The sequence below is a fragment of the Stegodyphus dumicola genome, chromosome 2 (genome assembly GCF_044657685.1).
Source record: "Stegodyphus dumicola isolate Sdum_Otavi_A_Nest chromosome 2, ASM4465768v1".
In the NCBI taxonomy this organism is placed as follows: Eukaryota; Metazoa; Arthropoda; class Arachnida; order Araneae; family Eresidae; genus Stegodyphus; species Stegodyphus dumicola.
The window spans coordinates 95930448-95955967 of record NC_140769.1 but is presented as its reverse complement, the minus strand read 5'-3'; the positions used below and the strand labels follow the sequence as shown (position 1 = coordinate 95955967).

The window sequence follows — 25520 nt, the reverse complement described above, 5'->3', positions numbered from 1 at the left end:
TTCATATACTGATTTCTTTTTCTTTTTCGCTTTAAATTTGTAGGATTCCACTATATCTAGAAGAATGTGGCAAAGTCCTACCTAGATTAATGGCAAATTATTGCTTAGTTTGAGAGGAAAAGAAAAGTCGTGCGAAGGTTAAAATAACCTTTTCATTAAAGTCTTAAATGAAGAGCAATGCGACAGACGAACTTCGACTACTTGCAGGTATTTAAATTAACATGACAGGTGACAGGTGAGAGCTGGTCCGGACGGCTTACATAGACTAGTCGCGTATCGTCCGGATCCCGCAACTATCTGAAGCTACACTCCGAAAACAATACAAGGGCAAAGTACATGTCCATACAAGGGCAAAATATAGATTTTTCTGCATGCGAAATTAAACATTTTCCTGGCTACATCGCATGTTAACACATTGCTACACATACTCGCTACAATATACATTTCATAATATGCATTGCGTTGATCATTGCACTGTACTTAAGGCACATTTACAACTCAATGCTACGCTTAATACACTATACTTTGCAAAATGTTACGCTGAACATTATTCTTGACAATTCAACATAGATTCTGAACAATGTAATTGTTTAAATAAGACATAACTGGATTATATAGTACATAACTTCGTTATATAAGTCAGACTTAAATAAATAACGTGATACAACAGATAAATAAATTAAGAGCTCTTAAATAAAGAGTAAAATTGCACATTACAAACAGATTACACATTTTGCACACAAAAATCCTCGTTTACTTTGTGCTGTACTTATAATATACAAAATACAGATTTAAGGACATAGTACAGCCCATATTACTTTTGATTAAATAACATGTTAAAAGTTAACTGTGGCATAAATTTTGCTGTATTCTCAAAACATACCAAAAATAACTTTGTAATTAAACATTCTACTGGTTACATTGCACCTTAACATACTGCTATATATAAAACACTCAATACACTAAAATTTTTATAATACATATTACATTGAACACTGCACTATATTTAGGACACCTTACAAAACTCATTTCTACACTTAATGCACTGTGTGTATTGGCTACATATAGAAAGTTTAACTTTAAATGTAGGTAACGTAGTCTGAGACTATACATAAAATAAGACTTCTTAAGCTGGCTCAGGTACTTTAGCGGCGCATATTTTGAAACGTCGGTTAGCAAATTGCTAAAGCCGGAATACAACTTAGGCAGAGATGGCGATATTAATACAGATAGCGATTTAGATATCACATCAAGACGAGGCTGCCAGAAGCTCTTAGCTAAACATTCAAAACCCTCAGCTTAAATACACAAAACAACTAGCTTGTATTTTGGTAAGGACAGTTTAAAGGAGAAGTTATAATAAAGGCATAAATCATACTAACTGAAAAATTAACATAAAATACCTTACAGATTTATGAACTGTCAGGAAAGTTTGTTAAATTTTATGGACGCACCGGAGTTCACTCCATTTTATGTAGCATATTTATTTGAATACTATTTTTAATACTAATTCAATACTAAGTTGATATAACTACGCACTTTTCTTCTAAGCAATTACCTTTCAGATTTTGTACTATTTAATTAAAATGGCAACTAGGTCAAAGTTAGATACCGGCTTAGCTCTTTTCGCCTGTCCCGCCTATATCGCAACTTCGGGGTATTGCAGTACAGTAGAAAGTCAAATATGATTAACATAACTCCATCAACTTAGAATATTCAGAAACTCCGTGTGTTTTCCTTTAAGCTAAATATTAATTTAATGTAATGCATGAGCAAAGTTTTATCTTCCCGTTTAGCCTGTTTTACGTCAAAAACTATTGCGCAGTTAAAAAGAATAAAATGGTCCATCTATTATGACACTATTAACCACAATCTTTATTTTTATTCCCCCCCCCCTAAATACCCAATCAATTTATCTTTCAAGTGAAAAAAAGCAACGAAATGAAATTTAATTACATAAGCTCTAAAATTAAGTAACGTAATCTTGTTTCATTTTTACTGCGCTAGAACTGAACAGTGAAATTATCATTGGTTTAACCAAACAGGACACATAATTGAGATTAGCTGTAAGCTAGCTATGTAGTCTGTTTTTGGTTTTAAGTTTAAAAACAAAAATTTAAATGTTAAGCAATGACTTTTTGGGAGGGTACAAGTAAAATCTCTCCGTGCACCACAGATGTATAACACGGAGCTTACAAAAGTAAGTTAACTAAAACATTAAATATTTCATGCATAAATAAAACAAACAAAAGCGGTGAACAGCAGTTTGGACTTCAAGAAAACAGATAAGTTCACTAGCCAGATCAGGCCGAATTTTTCCTACCTTCAATGGCCCTAGATTATTTTGCAAACATAATCTAGGGCCATTGAAGGTAGGACAGGAAAAAATTATATGTTCCACATCTTCAGATACTTTTTTGGAACACTCACATAAATTATTTGATCTTAGATTGAAACGAAACAGGTAACTTGCAAATTTACCGTGATCATATAAAAACTGAGATACTTTAAAATTAATAGAGAGGAAAGACTCGGAATTCAGTTTATGGTACCTAGAAGGAAAGAAATTTTTAGTGTCCTCAGCATTATAAGATGAAATATATTCTTCATTGCACTTAGCTAATAGCTTCTTATAATGATTCTTATAATGAAAGGACTTCCAGTAGCTTTTTGTAATACTAATATTGATATCTATGGGTAAATTTAAGGCATCTTTAACTACGGAATCAGCTCCATAGAATCATTTCATAATTTCCATAGAATCCATAATGAGCACGCTCATAAGCAAAACAGATATCATATCAATTAGCCTAGTTCTAAGCGAACTGACAGTAAATAGAGTTTCGATTACTAATTTGTAACTGCTGGCAATACTTTTCAAAAGATGAAGAGAAGAAAGATAATTATAACAAATAAGGCACCTTGAAGATACTCTCCCATTATCCTTGATCCATTTGACGACAAGATTACACAGAACTTCTGCTTGAAAAACTATGCATTCATTCCGTATGCGGTATTTAAAATAGCAAACCTTAGATTGGTTTAAAAAAAAACCTACAAAGCCAACTTTATTGTTCATTTTACTGCCATCTGTTAAGAAAACTATACGAAAACACATTTCAATAGTCTCTTTATAATCGCAGTAATTTATGGGCTCTAAAGTAGCTGGATGAGAAATATCAGGGAAGGGGACATTTCCATTTACGCAGTCATCCAAAGTATTCAGTTGCCACAGGAAAATTATATTATATTCAATATTCGGAAATATTATTATTATATTCAATTTCGAAGTCAATAAGCGAAACTCCTACAAGAACAAATATAGCCTCATAACTTAAGATTCTACAACCACCGATAATACGAAGAAGAAAGAATTCTCCGTTAAATGTGTCTCATTTCTTTTGTTAACCTTTTTTGCAAGAACATGAAGCACGAGAACTGTGCGAAATTGAATGGCACCATACACTGCTTATATTAAAGTAATTTGATAGAAGAAATAAAGTCATTATATCGCAAGGCCAATGAGAGACATTATATAAAATTACATTGGATAAAAGCTTATATTGGTCACCTAGGTAATGAGAGGGCGGATACACTGGCTAAAGAGGCTGCCCTGGGAGATGGTTTAGATTACAATATTATAAATCCGGCAAGAAGTAAAATGATTATAAAAATGAAAGACTACTATTATAAACAATGGAGTCAAATGTGGGAAAATTCAACAAGACGAAAGTCTTATTTAAAAAATATTAAAATAAATAGAAAAATGAAAACCTATACAGATATAGATGGGAATCAACTTATCACAGGTCATGGAAGATTTCCACAATATTTAAAGAGATTCCACCTCCAGGGCAACGATAGATGCCTCAAATGTGATCTTATTGGAGATGCGGAACATTTCGTTGAGATATGTACTCTTTCTTATCCGAGGGGTGAGGGCAAAATATGAATTAACAGGATTAGATATAACACAAATGAAATATGATAAATTATTGAAATTTTCCCAAGATGTTATGACTGTGATATATAAAAATAAAAGTATTGTGGGCATTGGTAGTTAGGAGAGAATTAAAATTGGATGTTATGAGTTTTTAAAAGAGATTTTAAAAGGCTTGCAACCATTTGAACCTTTTTTTTTAGTTTGTTATGTTTCATTTTTCTATCTTTTTTGTTGCTCGGGGCCCGGGCCTGGTTTCGCGGGAGCATTTGATATTTTATGGCTTTAAAAATTAAAAATTGTCTGTTTTTTTTTAAGATTAAGAATTTTAAAATTATGAATTGTGTTTCTTTTTGGGGCACGGTTGGCTCGGTGGCTGCCTCGTTTTTTGTTAGACGGGCCTTCCCCTTTGTGGCCTTATGGCTGATATGAATCGGCTAGGGAGCTCGGGGCTGCGCCCACAACAGCAACAACAACACTACTTATATATCAGTTTCTTGACTTCATAGCTTACTCCAAATGTATTTCTGGCAGCTCAGCGAAAACAGTTATTAATTTTTTCGCATTTTTTAGAAAGGAATTCGATGTTAATTTTTTTCCATGTTAATTTTTAGTCAAGTATAACATCAAAATACTTAACAGTTTCTACAGATTTCAACGGAGAATCCTCGAGTATAAAGGAGCGATATGTTGTTAATCAAACGTTCTGGGAACAATCTTTACTTTTTGAAGGATTGAAAGTAAGCGTATGAGAGATCGCCCAACTGGGGACAAAATACAGCACTGCTTATAACTTTCAAACCTTACAAAATTAAAAGTAAGTAGTCTGTAAATGCACCTTGTAAACAACGGTTTAAAAGATCATTTTTTATTATGTTCCAAAGAGTAGGTCCGTACCCAGAGCCTTGAAAACAGCCATTTCCCAGAGAATTAACCTTACCCTCGGACCCAAGCTGAACCTCAGTGGTCCTCCCGTTTAAAAAGCCTTTAAGCAGGTTATATACAGCGCGGTTAAAATTAAAATGAATTTGTTCAGACACTTATAGAACCCGTTCTGCCTAACGGATTTTGATGAAACTTGGTATATACGTTATATGGACTATGGGGAAAACATTTCTGCAATAAAAAAAGTGTTCAAATTTTGACCACCAGATGGCAATTTTCAAAAATTCCTTATGCAAATTAGTCAAACCTATAAAGAGACTTGCAGTCAGAGCCAGAAAATCATTCTGCGTGCCTTTGTCATCATTAATCATGCCCTTACAGAAGAAGAATCGAGCTTTACTGTTAAAACTGTTTTAACAGAACGGCAGCAATAGCTTAGCTGCATTACGTGAATATCGTCGTTTAAAGGGATTGCGAAAGGGGCTCATGTCGAAGAATGGTTTGAAGATGATTATGAAATTTGAAATGACTGGAGACTTGGGTGTGCTGCTAGGAAGAGGGCGGAAACCAGTTGCGAATGAAACTGTTTAAGAAGTCGCTACTGCTGTAGTTGAAAAGAGCCTCCAGTTCCCGCTATTCTTCAGCAAGTGTTCGATCGGTGTCAAGTGAGTTGGCTATTCCTTGGTCGACAGCATAAAAAATTCTGCGATCCATTTTAAGTGATGTCCGTATAAGATCCACTTAGTGCAAATGCTACAAGACCACCAAACACGTTCTGAATTTGCTTATCAATTTTTGGCGAGAAAGGATTTTGGTCACGCGTGGAAAATTCTTGGAAAATTCTATGGTCAAATGCGGCACACTTTTCTTTAGATGGAGCTGTGAGTAATCAAAATTGCCGTGTATATGGTAGGCTTCACCTCTTAATGTCCTGCACCAACAACCAATGCATTCTGATTATGTGACTGCAAGGTGTTTAGTTTAGTTTAGTTTAGTTTACGAGTATGCTGCAACCTTCGTGGCCGACAATAATCGGCCTCATGGTTAACGCAGCACACCCGACACAGACACACAAATAATAATAATAATAATAATAATAATAATAATAATAATAATAATAATAATAATAAATAAATAAATAAATAAAAGATTAAAATATTTAAAGTCCTATTCCTATGATAGTCTTGTGTTCATTCACAATCCTCATAATTTCTGTTGCATAGCTATTCAAGAATTTTCTTTTTTCAATTACATTTTGTTCATTTATTTTTCCAAATCTCGTCCTCACGCTCTCGGTAAGTTTACATTCTTCCATAAAATGAGGTCCATTTCCGTACTTCCACAAGTCAAGCATTGATCTTTGCCCTGGAGATTATAACGTTTTAAATAGGCCGGGAATCTACCATGATCCTTGATAACTTGAATAGTATCTATATTATTAAATAATCCTCACGTAACCCTTATTTTTATTTGAACCATTCCATTCCCGAGCCCATTTCTCAGTTATACTTGCTTTCATTTTTCTCAAGGTAATTCTAGAATCATTAATAGCCTCATAAATATCACCCTCTCCCAAGGCAGCCTCTTTAGCTAGCATATCCGCCCTTTCATTCCCGATAACACCAATATGTGCCTTGACCCAATGAAAATATACGCCATTGCTTGGTTCCGGATTTGCCAAGCCTTATAGGGCCGAGAGAGCATCAGAATAAATATGTATTATAAAGTCCTGTTTTAAGTTTTTATAACTCCATCGCAGTGCCTCTCTAATTGCAACCGCTTCAGCTTGATACACTGATTTATTTCCTTCTAATCGTATTTTTCTATTATAGGTTTCGACTCCATAATAAAAAATAACAAAAGCGCAACCAGTTCCACCTTTATATCCGGAGCCTTCAGTGTATATATCAATCATGCCAGTATTCATATAATCTTTATCGTACGGTATACTCTTGAAATCTTTTGGATGTATATTAATAAAATCTTTTCCTGTCAAGGTATTACCATTCAAAATATCACCATTTTCACATGTTAAAATCTTTTAAAAACCATAGCTGAGTAAAAAGTTTTCATAGTAAAAGTTATAAAAAATTGAGAGTGGCGGAATGCCAGCAAATAAGAAAATAACTTCTGTAGAAACAGTACGGAAAGCTCTTGTGATTGCAAGCAGCCAGCTCCTTTGCAATGAATCCAGTTTAGTTCTCAGTTTAATCAATTCCCCTGCCCGGCAGCCCCACATGCCAATACCATATAAAATTTTTATGACTGCAAAGGTGTGTACTTACTGCTGATTTTATCCTCGGACGGGTTTTTTTTTAAACGCTCACTGCTCAAGGTCCTAAAACGTACCCTGTGACGAGTGCACGGTACTCTTCGACAGCAAGTTATTCCTGCTTTACAGGAAAGACAATGTTTGCAGACCACTGTGTTCATGCAAGATGAAGCAGCTCCCTACATTGGGCGCCAAGTCAAAGAGCTGCTTCGTGGTAACTTTGGCGAGAATCGTGTAATATCCAGAGCTCTTCCGGATGCCTGGCCTCCTCGTTCATCCGACTTAAATCCCTGTGATTTCTGGTTGTGAGGATTGTTCATGAAGGAAGAGTTAGGATTTACCTGAGTTGAAAGCCAGCATTACACGCCACACGCCATCTTTCTGAAATCCCTCGAGAGTTACTTCGCGCTATTATTGAACGCGCTATAATGCGCCTACAACACGTAATTGATATCAATGGTCGGAGCACACATTAAGTACATTCTGTAACTGAATACATTTTAATGATTCTGACAGATGTTTTGTCTTTCTTTAGGCGCCACAATTTTCACTGATGGTCAAAATTTGAAGTGCTTTTTATTGCAGAAATCGTTTCCCCATGGTCCATGTAACATATACTTGTGTATCAAATTTCATCAAAATTCAGTAAGTATAACAGGTTCTAGAGGGGTCTGAATAGGGTTACTTTAATTATAACCACCCTGTATATTATGTGGTATACCAGAATCTTAGAATTTTTAAGATAGACGACCACCAAGAGCCACCTTTGAAATCCAGAAAAGTAAGAACTGTGGTAAACTTCGTTTTCTTTCGATACTGCAAGCTATTACTATTCGATACTGCAAGCTATAAGAGTATCTTCAGCAGATTTCCAAGGAGTACATCCGAAAAAACTAAGTATATCACTTTTATATCCGGCGTATAAGGTACACTCGTAAATTTGCATCATAATTTTTTGTGATAGAAATGCGCGACATACGCCGGAATAAACAACACTCCTCATACGCTTTGCCATATTCAACTAAGCAAATAAATAATAATTTACTTATTCAGATAAAAATTACATTAACTTTTAGCAGCCTTGAGAAAATATTGAAAATATTTGTTATATCTTTCTTGTGTAACTTTTAATTTAAAGCAGAAAAAAATCTTTAGCTCTTAAGAATATTAATTGTTTTAAAAAAATAGCCATTACTCAGTCATTCAGGTTTTAATTTTTCTGTTGCTCCTTAAAAAAATATTATCTAGAGAGTGAATTATAGAAATGTTACGGATAACACTGCTCATAACTCCAAAATATATTTGTAAAAAATCTGATGTGTACACTACATGACTTCCTTGTATTGAAATATTAAATTATACGCATTTTTTCTTGCATTTCATTTAAACTTATTGGATTGAATTAAATCTACTTCGCCGACAGCGCATAAACCACAACAGAATAAATGCATTCTTTAAAATTCACTCTAGTATTTGTTTACCATAGCGACACTCTGGCGCTAGATTCACTTAACAGTATTAATAATTATGTAACAGTTAACTTATATAATAATTATATAACGGAAACTAAGTTAACTGTTATATAATCCAATAATTATATAACAGTTAACTTATATATTTCGTTCATATTATAACTCATAATGCACAAAATTTATATCATTTAAAGAATAGAATTATCTAATAGTTGCCACATGTTCTATTCAAATACTATAATAAAGCTAGAATGATGTATGAAAGAAATGAAGCAAACAAAACAAAAAAGAAACAGTTTTTCACAGACGATTGAGTATTTCTCATTTAATTAATTCAGTTCTCACTTCGCGAGAAGGCAAAAATACATAAAAACTCAAAATATCTATATTAAAAATTACGAAGTAAATCTCAAACACTTATTTCCTCGAAAAAATTCCAGAAAGAATTAAGCAGGATTTAATTGGCAATAATAAATGAATGCGTTATCTTTGTTGTTGCAAAGCTAAGTTTCTCTAGATTGGCAACAAATCCACTAGTCTCCTGTTTCAAATGTAAACATCAATGGCCGCCATTGGAAAAAGGCTTAGCGGCAATTAAACAACTTTAAAATTGCTGATAATTCTAAAAATATTGCACACAGATTTACTAAAGGCATAAAATCCTTAACCGGAAGATAAAAACAACATAATTCAATCATTTTTAAAGCAAAAAATGTACAATTTACAAACATATAAGAGTAAAGAAACTGAGATCACTGAGCCGGGTAACAGAGTGGATATATATATAAATATATATGTTTGGCGCGGCCAATTGCAACCAAAATACGAGGTGCACATCTACATGTTATAGCAGTCCTATATACAAAATTTCAACGTTCTGCGGCTACTCGGTTTTGAGTTATGCGAGATACGTACGCACGCACGCACGCACTTACGTACGTACGCACGTACGTACATACGTTCGTACAGACGCCACGAAAAATTCCCTTCAGAATTAATTTTAAAGCAGTTTTATAATTTTTTTGAAGGAAAAGAGTATTTTATTCTGTCCTTACGTACAGATATCACGCAAAAACATCGTTAAATTGCATTCGATAGCGGTCAAAATGGATATTTTCGTTGAAATATGCTGCCTGAAACTTTTCGCGATTACAATACTTCCTTTTTACTTCGTACAAGGAAGTAAAAAGCACTGAATCAGCTTTTCAATAATTTAAAAATTGTATGTTTATTTATGACATTTGTTTTTCCTTCCAGTTACAGATTTATGAAACTTAAAAGCACAAAAGTCCATGAATGTTTCTTTATTTAAAATGTTAGCTGCGACCTGAGTTTTATGTTTTTACGTTAGCCCCTAAAATGAATAAAACGGACACGTTATATGTTGCTTTTAATTAAATTAACGAGATGGCGCCATATTCATCCAGCAAGTTCTCAAACTGTTACTTGATGTCTATTTTTGCTAAATTAAAACCATTAATTTTTTTTAAGGATATTCAAACGTTTCGTGACGTATTTATTTATATTTGAACAAGACTTTTCTCACTAAGCGTACGTTGCTCCCTTTCCTCAATATATCAGTGTGAATGAGTTATTCCATGCGTTTTCTGAAATAGTAAGGAATAACATTTCGCTTGAATTATTTAATTTATTGATTCAAATACTGACACCAACCTTACACAACATGAATTATTGTCATCTTATTACAACTCGAAAGGCCTAATAATAAAACGAGCCACATATTTGAGGTTCCCAAATCAGCTTATAATTCCTTATTTTGTTTTTTCTTCATATGAACCGAAATGTGGTTATTGAAAAGTTCCGAAATGAATGTTGTGCCTAAAGCTCTTGCTTACCTTAGCTAAAACTCTATCCTGCTCCTCCCTCATCGCAAAAAAAATTATTTTGCGCCGTTGTGGCCTTAAGAGTATTTTATTTATCTGCATACATCTATTTAATTTTTGATTGGTTGTTAATAATTACTTTTTCAGTTATTATGGCATTGTTGCATTATTTTTATCTACGAACCCTCTTACACTTTTTCGGTAAGAATAAACTTTTTTAAAAAAATGATTGTATGCTGTGGATTGTGGTAAATTGAGGCTATACATTTGTGGGTCATGCGGCTAATTTGTGGGTCATGATGCTAAAATGTATCGGCAACAGCATCCTATCCCCACAAATTTACATTAATTTTATTACCTCCACTAGATGGCGCCTGCATCCTTTGACAGTCATTCTGGTTGCGCAGAATGCTAGGAAGGCAATATATTTGTTTATTTTGGGAAAAGTCCTATTGAGAATTTAAACTTGATTTTATTTCTGGGTTATAACGTAACCATTGAGAATAAAAATCACAGCGTAATTAATTTTATGATCAGGTATATGAATTATAGCCAATTAAAAATACTCATAACTTTAATAGCAATGTTTACGGTTTATAACGCATATAAACTTGAGACAAAATTATAATTCTTCTATATTTAATTTTAGAAAAACATTCTATGCATTTCAATCTGTTCTAGAGTTCCCTTGTTATAGGGGCCATCATTTTGAATGAACTTAATGAATACATTGATATCATGTTAATACATCTTTATGGAATAGTATAAAGTCACAGTATATTCACTTGAAAGATGCATATGTATGTTATGTCTATATATCACGTTCGTAAACAGTAAACATTGCAGTTTTTGCAATTGGATAAGTAATTAAGACATATATCACACATACATATATAGACACATATAGACTCATTACATATATCTTATAACCATAATAATATTCCATGCAGTTTTATGATGGTGTGGTTATCAAGCGCTTCCTATACAAACTATAATTATTTAAATTAGTGTCCTTTTGCATTTCTAGATGGCACCACTATAGATTCTCAAATATAATTTTTGTTAGAAATGGTTCATTCTAATAGTCGACAAATTCGTAAACTAGAATCTGCATGCACTTTGCACTATTCGAAGAATAAAAATTGTAAAGCTTTTTATCTCAGAATTTATAAAAAATCAGTTTTATTGCCGTCCGTCAAGGAAGAAGGAACAAGAACTACTTCCTTCATCCGCGCGTCCAGTATTCATATTTTCAGAGTTTATTTATGTCAGTTCTTGAAATAATCCTGACCTTCCAGCACTTTCATTTGAAGAGATTCATGAAAAATGCAGTTACAATGCATTAAAGATTCTTCAAAAATATAACTGAAAAAATAAAATACCACTTTTACTCACTTTTTAGTGCAAAGGGGCAATTTGCCAAGAATGACTATTTATTTCGTTTTGGCATTTTACCTCGATTCATGATAAGCATTGTTTCACTTTTCAAATTGTTGCTACCAAATATTATTGCACTGTATTATATTTAAAGAAATTAACTACTGAAAATCTGCATGAATGTATGTATGTTTCTCATAAAACAACGCTACCTAGAGCCATCAAAATTTGAATAACGTAATCTTTCATAGAACATGGGCATCTGGAAGCCCTAATTTGAATTTGAAATTTGTTTTATTATCGATTTCATATTTTGTAATACTTCAACGGATTTTTGATTAACAAACCAAACGATTTCAAAGCGAGCAATGGCAACACTGTACGGGGGGAGGAAATCATTTTTATCTCCAGCGCGCGAGACTCTTTATCGGAAATTCTAAAGATATGCTCATTTTAAAATTAATTTGCGATATTGCTGTTGAACTGAATTTTATAGCTTGAGTACGTAGCACATAACATTTAATAAATAAAGGTAACACACAAACCATTGAAAAAACGCTCTTTTGGACGTAATTAAACATCTGAAACCTTTCAGATTTTCTATTGTTGCATTTTTAGTCCAAAGGGGTTTTATCCCTGAAGGACTATTGTTTTCGTTTTGCGATTTTGCATGGAATCACTATAAACGGCGAATCACTTTTCGAACTGTTGCCACCAAATGTTAGAGTCCTGCATTCTATTTGGAGAAATTAAATAATGAAAAGTCTGCATAAATGTATGTATATTTCTCGCATTGTGATAAAACAACGGTACTTAGAGCCATCGAATTTTAAATGACGTAATCCTCCTACGAATATGGGCATGTGAAAGACCAAATTTGAAATTTGGAATTTGTTTTTTATCGATTTCATATTTTGTAAAACTTTAACGAATTTTTGAGTAACACACCTAACGATTTAAAAGCAAGCAATGGCAACAATCCACGAAAAAAAAAAAAAAAAAAACTTTTTTTTATCTCCAGCTCGCGGAACTGTGCATCGGAAATTCTAAAGATATGCTCATTTTAAAATTATTTTGCGACATTGCTATTGAGCTGAATTTTATCGTTTAAGTGCAAAGAACATGATATTTAATAAATAAAGGTAACACACAAAACGTTAAAAAAACGCCCCTTTGGGTGGGTGTAATTTAAAATCTAAATTCTTTTAGATTTTTTTTCGGAGGGGGGAGTTGTTTGTTTTGATAAATATAATCTTTTAAAAAGTGTTTTCTCAAATTTGATTTTTATTAAATGCATATTTGAAATTTAATTAAAAACTTTTTCATTTTTACCTTCTATAAATCTATATACATATGTAAGGTAATGCTTTTGGTTTAAAAAAAAGATATACTGAGTTTTCAGTGAATAAACACGAATTAAGGCGACAGTCCGTAACATGTTTTAACTACTTTTAAAATTATCTCTCTGTATATGTGTGACAGTTCTTTCATCCATTTTTCTTATTTAATCTTACATTTTGGAAAAAAAATAGGCAACCGCATATTGGTACTTTAATTGAAATTCAAACAGACTTGTTTGCACTTACGGGACTTTAAGCCGAGAAAACGAGCATGATCTTCACAGCTCCGCTAAAGGGATAAAAGAACGCTTATTACTTTTACCCCTCACCCAACTTACATGCGTAGGTAAGGAAAACAACGTTTACAGTCTAAAAAATTAAACAGGGAATTTTCATTGCATAAGCATGAATTAGGTTCTCCACAATAGGTTTTACTGTTTTTGCCATTATGTCTGTCTGTGTGTCTGTAAATGTGACGATTTTTTCGTCCATGATAACTCTTACATGAAACTCCAAAAATTTACATTTTCTGTGTTTAAGCGTTGTGCATTCATATGAAGAGTTGATCAGATTTAAAGTAAATTAAAATATAATCAAAACGTTCCAATTTTAGTATTTAAGACTGTAGGATTCTCCACTGTGTAATTCTAAGTGACAGTTAAAAGTGAAGAATCTCAAGAACTAGTAAGCGAATAATCGCTTGAGTTCGTGTGACAGGAAACAACAAGATAGAAGGATAAGATAACCCTTTATTATTCCAATAAAGATTTAACAGAGCTCCGTCTTGGAGCTGTACAATAAAGTCGACACTTGAACTTCCACTTAAGAAACTAAGAATTAAACTAAGCTAATCTTAACTAAAGAGATATAGCCGAAGCTATCAAAATTCTAACAGAATTGGCCCTTTAACGCTAATTGACTGCGAACCTATCAAGGGCCTAAAGCAGCGGTTCCCAACCGCTGTGTGCCGTCTGGTGTGCCGTCTGAAGCACCGTGGTGTGCCGCCGGGTCTGGGTGTCACGGTGCTGTTCGCCCGCTATAACTCCTCCCGTCACTCCCCCCGCCAGTGTCATAGGTGGTCACGGCGCTGTGCAGTGCTATAACTCCTCCCCCTGACAATCTTGACAAGTGTCCGCCGTGTCCCCGCCCCCATGAGACGCAGGCAGACGCCTCACACAGTGTCAGAGAGACAACGGCTGCTGTGAGGAGAGAGACACTGATACTGCAGTGATGGACAAGTTTTTGAAAAGGAAAGAACTGGACTCTGAACAAAATCTGGAGCCAGATGAGAGCCCGAGTATGAGTGGGGGTCAAAAGAAAGCAAAGATGGTTAAATTCTCTGGCGCAAGGCAATATAGCGAAAGCTATATTTCAGTTGGATTTACTTTCACTGGAGATGAACACAAACCAACTCCACTGTGCGTGGTGTGTGGTGAAAAGCTAGCTAACAGTGCTATGGTCCCAAGCAAACTTAAACGCCATCTCCAAACGAAACACCCTTTGCTTCAAAACAAGAATGTGGACTATTTTGTTCGCCTGCGTGACAACATGGAGAAACAGGCAACTTTTATGAGAAAAACAACAAAGGTAAATGAAAGAGCTCTTAAAGCTAGCTACCAAGTTGCTGAACTTATAGCCAAGACAAAAAAGTCGCACACTGTGGCAGAGACATTAATACTTCCTGCCTGCAAAGCTATTGTAGAGGAGATGCTCGGACCTGAAGCAGCAAAGGAAATAGCCAAAGTCCCTCTCTCAAACAACACAATTTCCAGACGTATTAATGACATGTCTGCAGACATCGAAAGTGTGGTTTTGGAAAAGATCCGTATCAGTGAGAAATTTGCATTGCAACTTGACGAGTCTACTGATATCAGTGGACATGCTCAACTCTTAGCTAATGTGCGTTTTGTTGATGGTGATGCAATTAGAGAAAACTTCTTTTTTTGCAAGGTATTGCCAGAAAAAACAACAGGAGAAGAAATTTTTCGGGTCACATCAGAATACCTTGAACAAGGAGGACTTAAGTGGGAAAACTGCACAAGTGTCTGCACCGATGGAGCTGCAGCCATGGTCGGGCGCACCAAAGGCTTTGTAAGCAGAGTGAAGGAAAGAAATCCAGATGTGATTATTACGCATTGTTTTTTACACCGCGAGGCCCTCGTAGCCAAGACTTTACCATCAGCCTTAGTTCATGTGTTGGATGATGTTGTGCGCATGGTAAACATTGTAAAGTCACGACCCATGAAAAGTCGCATATTTGCAGCTTTGTGTGAGGAGATGGGAGCAAAGCATAAAACCTTGCTGTTTCATACGGAGGTCCGGTGGTTGTCATGTGGCAAGGTCTTGGTTCGTGTGTATGAGCTGCGGGAGGAATTTAAAGTGTTTCTGACAAATGAGGGGTCAGATTACGCAAAGCAGCTTGCAAGTGATGAGTGGTGTGCAAGGCTGGCATACCTGGCAGATATATTTCATCATCTGAATGAATTGAACACCCGAATGCAAGGCCGAAATGAAAACCTGCTTACAAGTACAGATAAAATAAATGGATTCCGTTCAAAAGTGCAACTCTGGCATCAACACGTGGAAAGTGGCAATCTTGAAATGTTCACGCTCACCATGCAATGGCAATGTGTTCACACTGCTGCACTGTGTGAGATAATAGTTAAGCATTTAAAAACTCTTGAGGAGAAGTTGTCATTTTATTTCTCTTCAGTCTACACTGAATGCCTTGACTGGGTTAGGGACCCTTATAGCTCAGCATCAGTTGTTGGAAAGGAAATGACTTTACAGAAGCAGGAGGAACTAATTGAACTGAGACAAAATCGTGGTTGCAAGCTAAGATTTGCTGATCTACCTTTGGACAGTTTTTGGTTGGATACTGCCAAGGAGTTCCCCCTTCTGGCAAACAAATCTATTTTGACATTGCTCCCTTTTTCTACTACATATATGTGTGAGATTAGCTTTTCAAGCATGATTGCTATGAAAACCAAATACAGAGAGAGACTGAGAACTGTTGACGAAGAGCTACGTGTGTGTCTTTCTTCGATTCCAGCCAGAATATCAGCTTTGTGTTCAGCCAAACAGGCCCAGGTTTCGCACTGAAAGTATTTTATAATTTTTCACTGTTCTGTTTACTTAATATTTCATAATAAAGTAATTATAAAATACTTTCTTTGTGCTTATTTGATTCCTATTCAAGAGAATTACTTTATTATAGTCAATATAGGCACAGAGTTAATTTTTTAACATTTTCTAATGGTGGTGTGCCTCGTGATTTTTTCCCCGCGACAAGTGTGCCTTGGCCAAAAAAGGTTGGGAAACGCTGGCCTAAAGTATGGCCGAGCGTAATAATAGCATACGAATATAAAAAGGCGGACGCGTGAAGCCAGAATATCTGGTATCTCTCTCGCTAAGAGCGTAGAACTTCGCGGTTAAATACCGCTTTTCCTCATTAGCATTCAGATGTGATTCTAAAACTACGTTCTGGCTGAAATTGGTAAGTTTAAATTAAGAATCGATAAGAAAGGAAGTTTAACTCAAAATTTAACTGTTAATAAAATTAACATAATCCTTACAAGACCTTTATATCTGCGGAAACATCATATTAGATTTTTGATAAAATTGATAAGCCGGATGTGTCACTTTACTTAAACTTCTGAATTATGTGACTGAGAACAACATGTAAGCATGAAATATATTCCTAAAATTAGTAGAACTATTATTCTTAGAATTAAATGCAACGAGAATAAGCTCACTAAGAAGACGAATTTTCGTTATCAAACAAATTAACTATACTAACCTCAATCCTCAACTTTATGTTCGTTTCACTTTGTGTCGAATCACTTTTGAAATGTAAGGATGTTGCCACCAAATCCCATTGCTATGTATTATTTTTAAAGAAATAATATAGCAGATATAAAATACGTAACGAATATAAAAATAAACGTATGCAGCACTTAACATTCTGTCGAGATTTCTAACAATATGCTGGTTTTAAAAACTCTGCGATTGTTAAATTGCTGATTTGTGAATCCTTAACTGTATGTCATTTGCAACGTTCCGCTTGAGAACTGATATGTACATGATAATTATCGTTCTCCACTGTATGGAAGAACAGAATAATAAGAATTAATAGTATGGATAATTAACATTCAGTCATAAAGTTTTGAGATTAGATTTTATTTCCATCGATCAATCGGAAGTGATAGTTTACTTATAGCTCGTTGCATGTCTTAACATAGAATTGGCATTAGGTTATGGGCTGACGGTTTCAGATTTTTTTGTTCTTGTTATTATATTTGTATAATAAAATTCAATAAATTTTTAACTTTTACGTTCGAAAAAATTTAGGATTCGTCCTACCTCTAATTTTGCTTAAAAAATTATCCTGTCTTGAAATTTTATTTTACACTCATTCAAATATTCCGCGTATATGAGATTTAACTCACAAAGAGAATATTTTGCAGACTGAAAAAGACCATTGCCAGATTCGACCGAAGCATATTATTAACCTTAAGGTAACGTTAACTTTTACCTAATAAGAAAAAGGGAGGAGGTTGTTATGTTACATTTCAAATTACATCGCTTAACTGAATCATAATTTGATATCTCTTAATAATTCATTTAAACACAATAAACATATTTACTGCAATATTCATTGCTTTGTTTTAATAAATCAGTCATTAACATTGCTTTGTTTTAATAAATCAGTCATTAACATTGCTTTGTTTTAATAAATCAGTCATTAACCCATAGAAAGTTGAAAATTGTCAAAACTTTTCTCTCAGATTTCCACCTCTTCCCTACTAATGCATGACATATAACTAAAAATACTGTGTAATTTAAGTTTCTTCGATTGAATATTACTAAAAAACTTTTATTTTAAAAGCTTAAACCTTAAACAATCTAGAGATTCAAAAATCCAACTTACAATATGGAATTGCGTAAGCTCTGCGTATTACGAGATAAAATGAACAATATGCAAATTTTACATCTGCACCCAGTGTTTAAATTATCAGAAAATGGCGCATTATAGTGAGCTGTCTGCGAGGGAATCATCAGTAGTCTTACTCGTCGCCACTTGGAAGTGTGCGCTCTTATTAGTCTTTCTTTCATTCTCGTTGTTTGTTTAAAAATGCTGTTTTTACTTTTTATTGCGGCTGCGATCTTTGTCGGTAAGTGCGTATTTTATTTCTTCAAATTTTATACGGTGTGAATTCAGTTTACTAAATGTTTCAAACAAAATTTCTAGTTTGTTCACTCGAGATTAAACATTAAAGCGACTGTTAAGAGATGAACTATTTATGCTTAATTGTGGATTACTTAAAATGCGTAAGTTGCTTTTGATCTATACTTGAATAACAAGCAGTCTGTGTATTTTATATGTTCTTGCATTCATCGTACTCTAAATTAAGGAAATACAATTATGTGCTATTTCACTAATTGATTTTAGTATATGAAGTTAAAAAACGAGGGGAATTAGTTTAATAGTGAAACAAACCGTTACTTCTATACAATTCATTTTACTTTTAATGTATAATAGTGCACACACTTTCAATTCCGTTCCACCTTTGATCGCTAGCATTTTAGCAGTTTTTCGTGTAGTACTTACTTTATTTTCAATGTATCTACTTCTGATGTTAAAGAATAAGTAAGTTACACTTCAAGATATACATTTCGTTACGTCTCATCTCCATTATATTGTTTGCTGATTGCATATATTTGGAAACTGTTGTGCTCCAGTAGGTTGGAACAGTTAAACGGGCAAAAAGCAACGTTACTTTGTTTCGAGGAGTTTTTCATTGGCGTGTTTCTCTTCAAATCTTACTTAAATTAAAAAAATTCCACGCCAATGGTTAACTTACGAAAACTTGACAATCGCCGATAATAGCTGTGCTCAGAACTCCCATTTTTGCATTAAGTACTGGAATTTAATACTTTTAATATAAGTAATAACTTTATTTGAAGTATTTGGCTTTATTTTCGCAACTGCCATCTAGATTCTTCATATTTCAGGTATAAATTCTGTAATCTTCCGTTGATGTACGATGGCCATTTTTCCGCTTCAGAATTCTTCTAAGTCTTTAAATATTAGCTCAGGTTCCTTTCCTATTGCTTGAAATGTGCCTTGTGTGAAATTTATCTGTAATAGGTCTGCAGACTTACGACCCTGCAGAAAATTACTCATTACATCTTCGTTAAAAAAGTGCGTATGTATAGGATTGAAAATTTCGACCTTAAACTAGCAAAACGGTGCATTTTAAATAAAGCTCAAGATTTCTCAAACCGTTTCTTCTTTAAAATTAACCACTAAATATCCTCAAATTTTTCATTGCGCATCCAAGTTCAAATAACTTCGCAGATTTCTTAAATCTTGGAGTACGTTTTCTATGAGGAGAATCAAAATCTATTCTTTTCTCAATATCTAAAACACAGAAGCATCCTTAAACTTGAAATTTAATAACTATTATCGTTAGTAATTCAGTCACTACTTTGAATTTTAAATCATGCCTCATTAGAAATCCCAGCGATTTATTTTCGGCAAGCTTGCCAGCTGCTTTTTTAAGCAACTTATGAGCAAATTCTTCTACAGCAACCTGAGCAAAGTTACTCCTTTTTCTCTCCAAATCGCTTATTTAAAAGCTGAAATGCTACTGTATGCAGCAATATATTGCAAATAAATTATTTTAAACCTATCCTGCTGTCGTAATGAAGATTTCCAGATTTTAAACTGCTCTAAATTACTCGAGCACAACTTGGATAACAAGAATACAGTACAAATTTTATAAATCTATAACCTACGTTCTCATTATTTCTATAAGCTTAATTATAAAATTGCATTTGTATTCTGGTAACTGGAACGGTCGTTAATTAACGTTTTTTTAGTTCCAATAGGTTATCTGTACCTGTAACCTTGCTTTTAATTATTAAGAAAGTCTGAGTAGCATTCGTTATATACGATTTTTAATACCATCATCTTTAATAATAAAGGTGAAATGATCTTAACGTTTAACTAAATGATTGCATGTTCTCTGTTATGGTACAAGGCACGCCAAAATTCCTTTAAAAAGATGCATACGCGAACATGGTACTTTCAGGGAGAATTCTTTCGTTCCTAACTCATTCCGATGGGGTTAAAAATCTCTCTAAACTAAAGATACTATTTTATTAAAGAAAAGCGGTTTAGAAACAACTTTATTGCAAAGAATTTGACGATACACCCAAGTGACCAACAGGCAACATTATCCAAGACTTATGGCTTGTTGCCTTGCAGCGAAAAAGCTCCAAATAATTTCTTGAAGACTTGAACCTTTGACAAGAAAATAGACTCCTCGTAGACTAGCGGTAAATTCGCTCAATACTGGTAGTTCGATCTGTGTTCTATCCCAGGTGAACGGATTCGTGGTTTCCCGTATATGTAACGTAGATGTGAGGCAGTCTCCCTTCATTCCTCCACGAAGGCAGCCTTCACTTTAGGCAGATAACCCTTTCTTGCTTTATCATGATAGAAACCAAACTGACTTTCAAGAATACTAATCTGATCCTTTTAAATGATCGGCTGTATACTAACTTGACTAGAATTCCAACTTTTAATTTTTATGATGCGTATTTAGGACATCTTGCCATTTGATCTGAAGTCCGTTTAATGGACTTTAAAATAGAACATATTGACAGATTTTTATTAAGTAAATGTTAAGTAGAAGTTTAGAGATCTAAAATACATGAATTGCAGTAAAGCGAAGTTGAATCGATTTTCAATTGTGTGTTAATTGTCGATAATGTGTTTAGATTTATGCTCAGAATTAAGGTTATTAATACTATATGTATCAAAATATTACGTAACTAACATCTCTGTATACCAAAAATACAATATTTAGGTGTATAGGCTTAAAGCAGTTACTAATGAAGTAGCGAAATATTTTCTAAAAGGCAAGTGAAACTTCAAAAGTTTTGCGTATTTATATGAATTCTCTAAAATGCTTGTCCTATATCGGTAGCCGTTAACTTTTGCATCCTCAAGGACCAGTCTGCGTTGGAGCTGCATGTTTAGCAAATATTTAATAACGTGCCCTGCTGTGATAAACATCTGTTGTAATCTTACGGTATTAATTTCGTGAAACCTTTGGAACAAAGCATTATAAATTTGTAAATGCGGTAATAAACACAATTAGGATAGTTCTAGCTTAGCCGCAAGTCACCTGAAGAGTTCACGGTTTACCATTTGACCATCACTGTGCTCTATTGTCATTTGTTCATCGCGATGTTAAGCTTTTCGATTTCTAGTTATTTGCAATAGCATTCAAATCTTGTTAAACTAAACTCCAGCGACTAAGTTGATATATTCTAAAATGACTCCGAATGTTGCTCTAAAATGTTAAATATATATCAACGGATATGAACTTCCTCTAAGACCTGCACCTATTTCAAAATAACTAGCACTTCTAATCTTGCCGAAAATGTTGACCAATAAGATAAAATTCTCTCCATTTTCAAAGCTTATTGATGTTCCTTTGAAGCAATTTCGCGTGATTGTATTTATATGGCAGTGCTGAGAACGTTCTTAGGATAATGACTTTTTAAATTTGGTTCTTTCAAATTCTTTTAGCAGCAGCTGTTTCAGGATTACAAACTTATCGAGCGAAAAACTAAAGCTTAATATTTAACTGAAAGTTGCCGAGTGAGCAGATGAAGATTGAGAACCGCCCAGGTTGAATTACAAAGTTTAAACATAAAATGACCCTATTTACCTTATTTCGACAGCAGAAGTAAAACTTCAATGTTCAAATAAAACTTAACCGGTGTTCCAACTTTGCAGTTCTGTATACAGAAAAGTCCTTTCATAGTATAGCAATCGGCTATTTACATTGACTCCTGTTCTCAAAAGAGCTTAATTCTTTGAATTGTATGAATTTTGTAACAGGTTGTACTTATAAACACCTTTTCGGAAGATTTGTGTACAACATTCACAAAACCTTTATAGATCACTTCATGCAAAATTGTCTGAAGTTAAATCTTTGAAAAAATCTCTCTTAAATGGTTCTTTTGGCTCTGAGAAGGTATACATGTTATATCCAATTTAGAGCTCAAACCACATTGTAAGTAAAATGTACCCTAAACCTTACGTCATTGGTGTTGCAATATTCCTAATCTTTTCAGAATATGCGTTTACGCCTTCTATGAATTTATTCTTTTTCAGATGCCTCTGCTGCAACTCTAGACTCTGTACTTGGAAGAATGAAGAATTCCCTAAATGGTAGTCTTAAGCACGTACCTGAAATGGCTCTCAATTCTTCCGAAGGCTTTGCTCAAGGCATGGATTACTTCTCGGAGGGTATTAAGAATCTAACTGCAATTTTAATTAATGATACAAATCAGTTTGTTACCTTCAGTGCAGAAGTCTCATCTGACCCAAGTAAGTTAAAACATTTTAGCATCGCTGTAATTTTCGTTGAGTTAAAGTAAAATTCGCAAGTTTCGTTTACTGATGACATGAATGTTTCTGCATTTAAGATTACGTGATTCATTTCTGCGTTTTGAAATGACTTGATTCGTAATGTCATGCCTTAAATATTTACTCTCGATAAACTTCGTTCCCTAAATGGCGTCTTAAAAACACTCCATTGATTTTGTGGATAAGGCATAAGAAACTTTGTATCTCTGTTGGTATTTGATTATTTCACTTTTATGAATTGTCTAAATGCAACCTTCGTTTTCCTTTATGTTAACAAGAATACAAACCATTTAAATAACTTTCAAAAGTTTCGTCTCTAGAGTAGACATTTCTTGGTTACTCTGCGGTATTTATAAAGAGTAACATGCAAAAGCTACTTAGATGTACAAAATACTTTCTATGCGAATTTCTACTCAAAACTGGCTTGAATTTGTGTTATGTAAAGGCCTCGAAAATGTCAATACAACCTAATTATTCGCCGGATATCGAACTGCTGAAACTATTAAACAATAAATGAATCTACATTGCAATAAACCCAAAATACTTTTAAATATCTTGCTTTCAAGTTTTCTGTTAAGTCATTAATATACTTTTCTGAGTGATTTTCAAGCTATTCAGCTGCGACACTTCATTTGTTAACTTTAGTCAATTTTCAATATGTTCAGGTTTTTAATCTTAAATTTAACTAGTTGAGAGAATGCAAAATTTAATCTGTTTTTCAGGTTGGCGGGAGTTACTCTCGTCCGTAGAAATTCTCTATTAATATCGTAAATTGGTTTTTTTAATGAGGAAATTTGCATAAATTTTAAACCATCAAATCTCTAGAAACATCCTTTACTTCTATTGTTCCAAAATCCGTATAGCCAAGTTAATAAATTTAAATTCAAATGAGACCTGTAAGAAATGTGCTTATTTCGGCGTATCTTTAATGTTGAAGTTGCATGATTTTTGAAATAAAAATCTGTGTTCATAAGTGGTCAACAAATATTCCCTGACTAAATTTTTTTGCTTATTCACCTATAACAAACTTATTCATGGCTGTTGAAATTCTCTACAGCACGATCAATACGATCTTTAAGAGAACAGTGTGTTAATAATGAAAATGGCGTTTCTTCGCTTCAAATATAACGAGCGCACAATTTGTAAATCCCAAGTTTTTCTTTACTGTAACACATGCAGAGCCTTTCAGTATTGTGTATTTTCTAATTATTCCTCTTGTGACTTTGACAGCCGTTGAAATTGTTAGAGCTGATGGCTGCAGGAAAACCCTTCTAGACAAGTTGGAAAGAAGGTGCTACGATGAATTCGAAAAGTTTGTTACGCAGAGTCAAAGTATTGAAGATGATGTAGAGAAGACTGGAAAGATTTGTTGGTAAGCTTTATCTTTAGGTTTAATATTCTTTGAAATTCCAGTTGTGAAGCTTTTATTTAAAGCTGTTTCGAAATTGTTCACCATTTAGCAACTTTCACGTATAGCTCTGTCAGTTGAACAATTCTTCACATACCTGATCTCTCTCTCGGCTTTCATCTCAGTTAATTGAAGCCTTTTCAAGGATGATGAATACACCCGAGGTTGGTAAAATGGTATTCGTTTGACTAAAAATGTACAGCTTTGATATTTGAGCGTTAGTTCTGATTACGTATGTTCTCAAAATTGAAACTGTAGCGAAAATAGTACACCCAAAACTATTTTTGTGCAGTGGATAGGGGTAACGTAAATCTCGCGAATCTTCATGAGTAGCTATAAAAATAGTCAGTCGTTTTAGAGTTCACTTTTCACTTGCCATGCAGTAGGTCATCAGTTTTTGCGACAACTGTTGTTTGACTAGACACTTGTGTCTCGGTACTCGGGTATAAAAGATCTGAACTCCCTATTTTATTTTTGTTAACTTCGTCAATTATGTTCACATTTCATTGAAATTTTCATGTACCGCACAAAAACAGGTTTAAGTCTACCTTAAATTTGTTAAACTTCAGCGAAGTGCTTGGGGTAGTTAAAATAAGTTACACTTAAAGTTCAACTACAATCGAAGCGAGGGAAGTGGTTTTAACACTTAATTGCTCGGATCAAATCTAATGGCCAACGATTTAATGTGATACTTTGCTGGGGATTAAACATTGGGGACCTCGGCTATACAACTAGCATCGAGGCAGCAATTCTTAAACCAAATACACGGCTGTCCTTTTCACATAGAACTCGAAAGCAATAACGTGACTTATTGTTAACTTGAATTTTAGTTAATTTTCAGTCTTAATATTTTGACTCCTAATATGCTCAGTATGAGTTATACCTGTTTCAGCAAGTACTCGTATGTAATCTTTGACCTCGTCTAAACTTTTCGATCTGCTGAGCATTTTAATACTTAAAGTTAAAAGTAATGGTAGTTTTTCCAATACTTCATTGGAAACGATCATGAACATTTGCTAGAAATCCTCTTGTACGTCCTAAAACTAATTCTTGACAACCTACGATAAGTTTCAAAACTGTAGGCATGTGGTTTATCTTTGGTTTTGAAACCACTCTTCTGTAATCCAGTTATGATGTATCTTAAAGGAATTGTCTAATGAGTATGTTCAAATTGTTGCTCCAAACTTGGTCTCCAATAGTTTAACTTTCGTGTAATAAACTTACTTTTCATCGTCTTGATACGAAAGGACTGTTTGTACACTATTGTTTTAAGTATTAAATTGGCGATCACTTGGTTAGTCGGTTTCAGTTAAGACACTTGCAATATCAATTCGATGCAGGTTTAGTTCCAACGAATGACCTGGTTACATAAGCATTTGTAGCCCAACTGCTACGGTGGCCCGAATCGGAGAAGGCATGGATATTTTTAAATGTATACTGTTGGTTCGATATGGCGGCACTAAATATGCGGCGACCCGAAAGTCCTCTCGTGTGTTTGTTGGAAGGGAAGAGGGGTGGGATACCCTTGGAC

The 25520-nt window shown here is 34.1% G+C and overlaps 2 protein-coding genes across 2 annotated transcripts; both read left to right on the top strand.

Annotated features, from left to right (window-relative positions):
- Positions 1 to 14360: 14360 nt before the first annotated feature.
- On the top strand, positions 14361 to 16232 carry LOC146998524 (zinc finger BED domain-containing protein 5-like). Its single transcript, XM_085810204.1, has 2 exons — positions 14361 to 15780; positions 15844 to 16232. The coding sequence occupies exons 1-2, from the start codon at positions 14361 to 14363 to the stop codon at positions 16230 to 16232; spliced, it is 1809 nt and encodes a 602-aa protein (XP_085666330.1).
- A 1928-nt stretch (positions 16233 to 18160) lies between these two features.
- Positions 18161 to 23972, top strand: LOC146998523 (uncharacterized). Its single transcript, XM_085810313.1, has 3 exons — positions 18161 to 18304; positions 22327 to 22542; positions 23812 to 23972. Exons 1-3 carry the CDS (start codon positions 18265 to 18267, stop codon positions 23955 to 23957), a joined length of 402 nt encoding a protein of 133 aa, XP_085666439.1. The 5' UTR covers positions 18161 to 18264; the 3' UTR covers positions 23958 to 23972.
- Positions 23973 to 25520: the final 1548 nt, after the last annotated feature.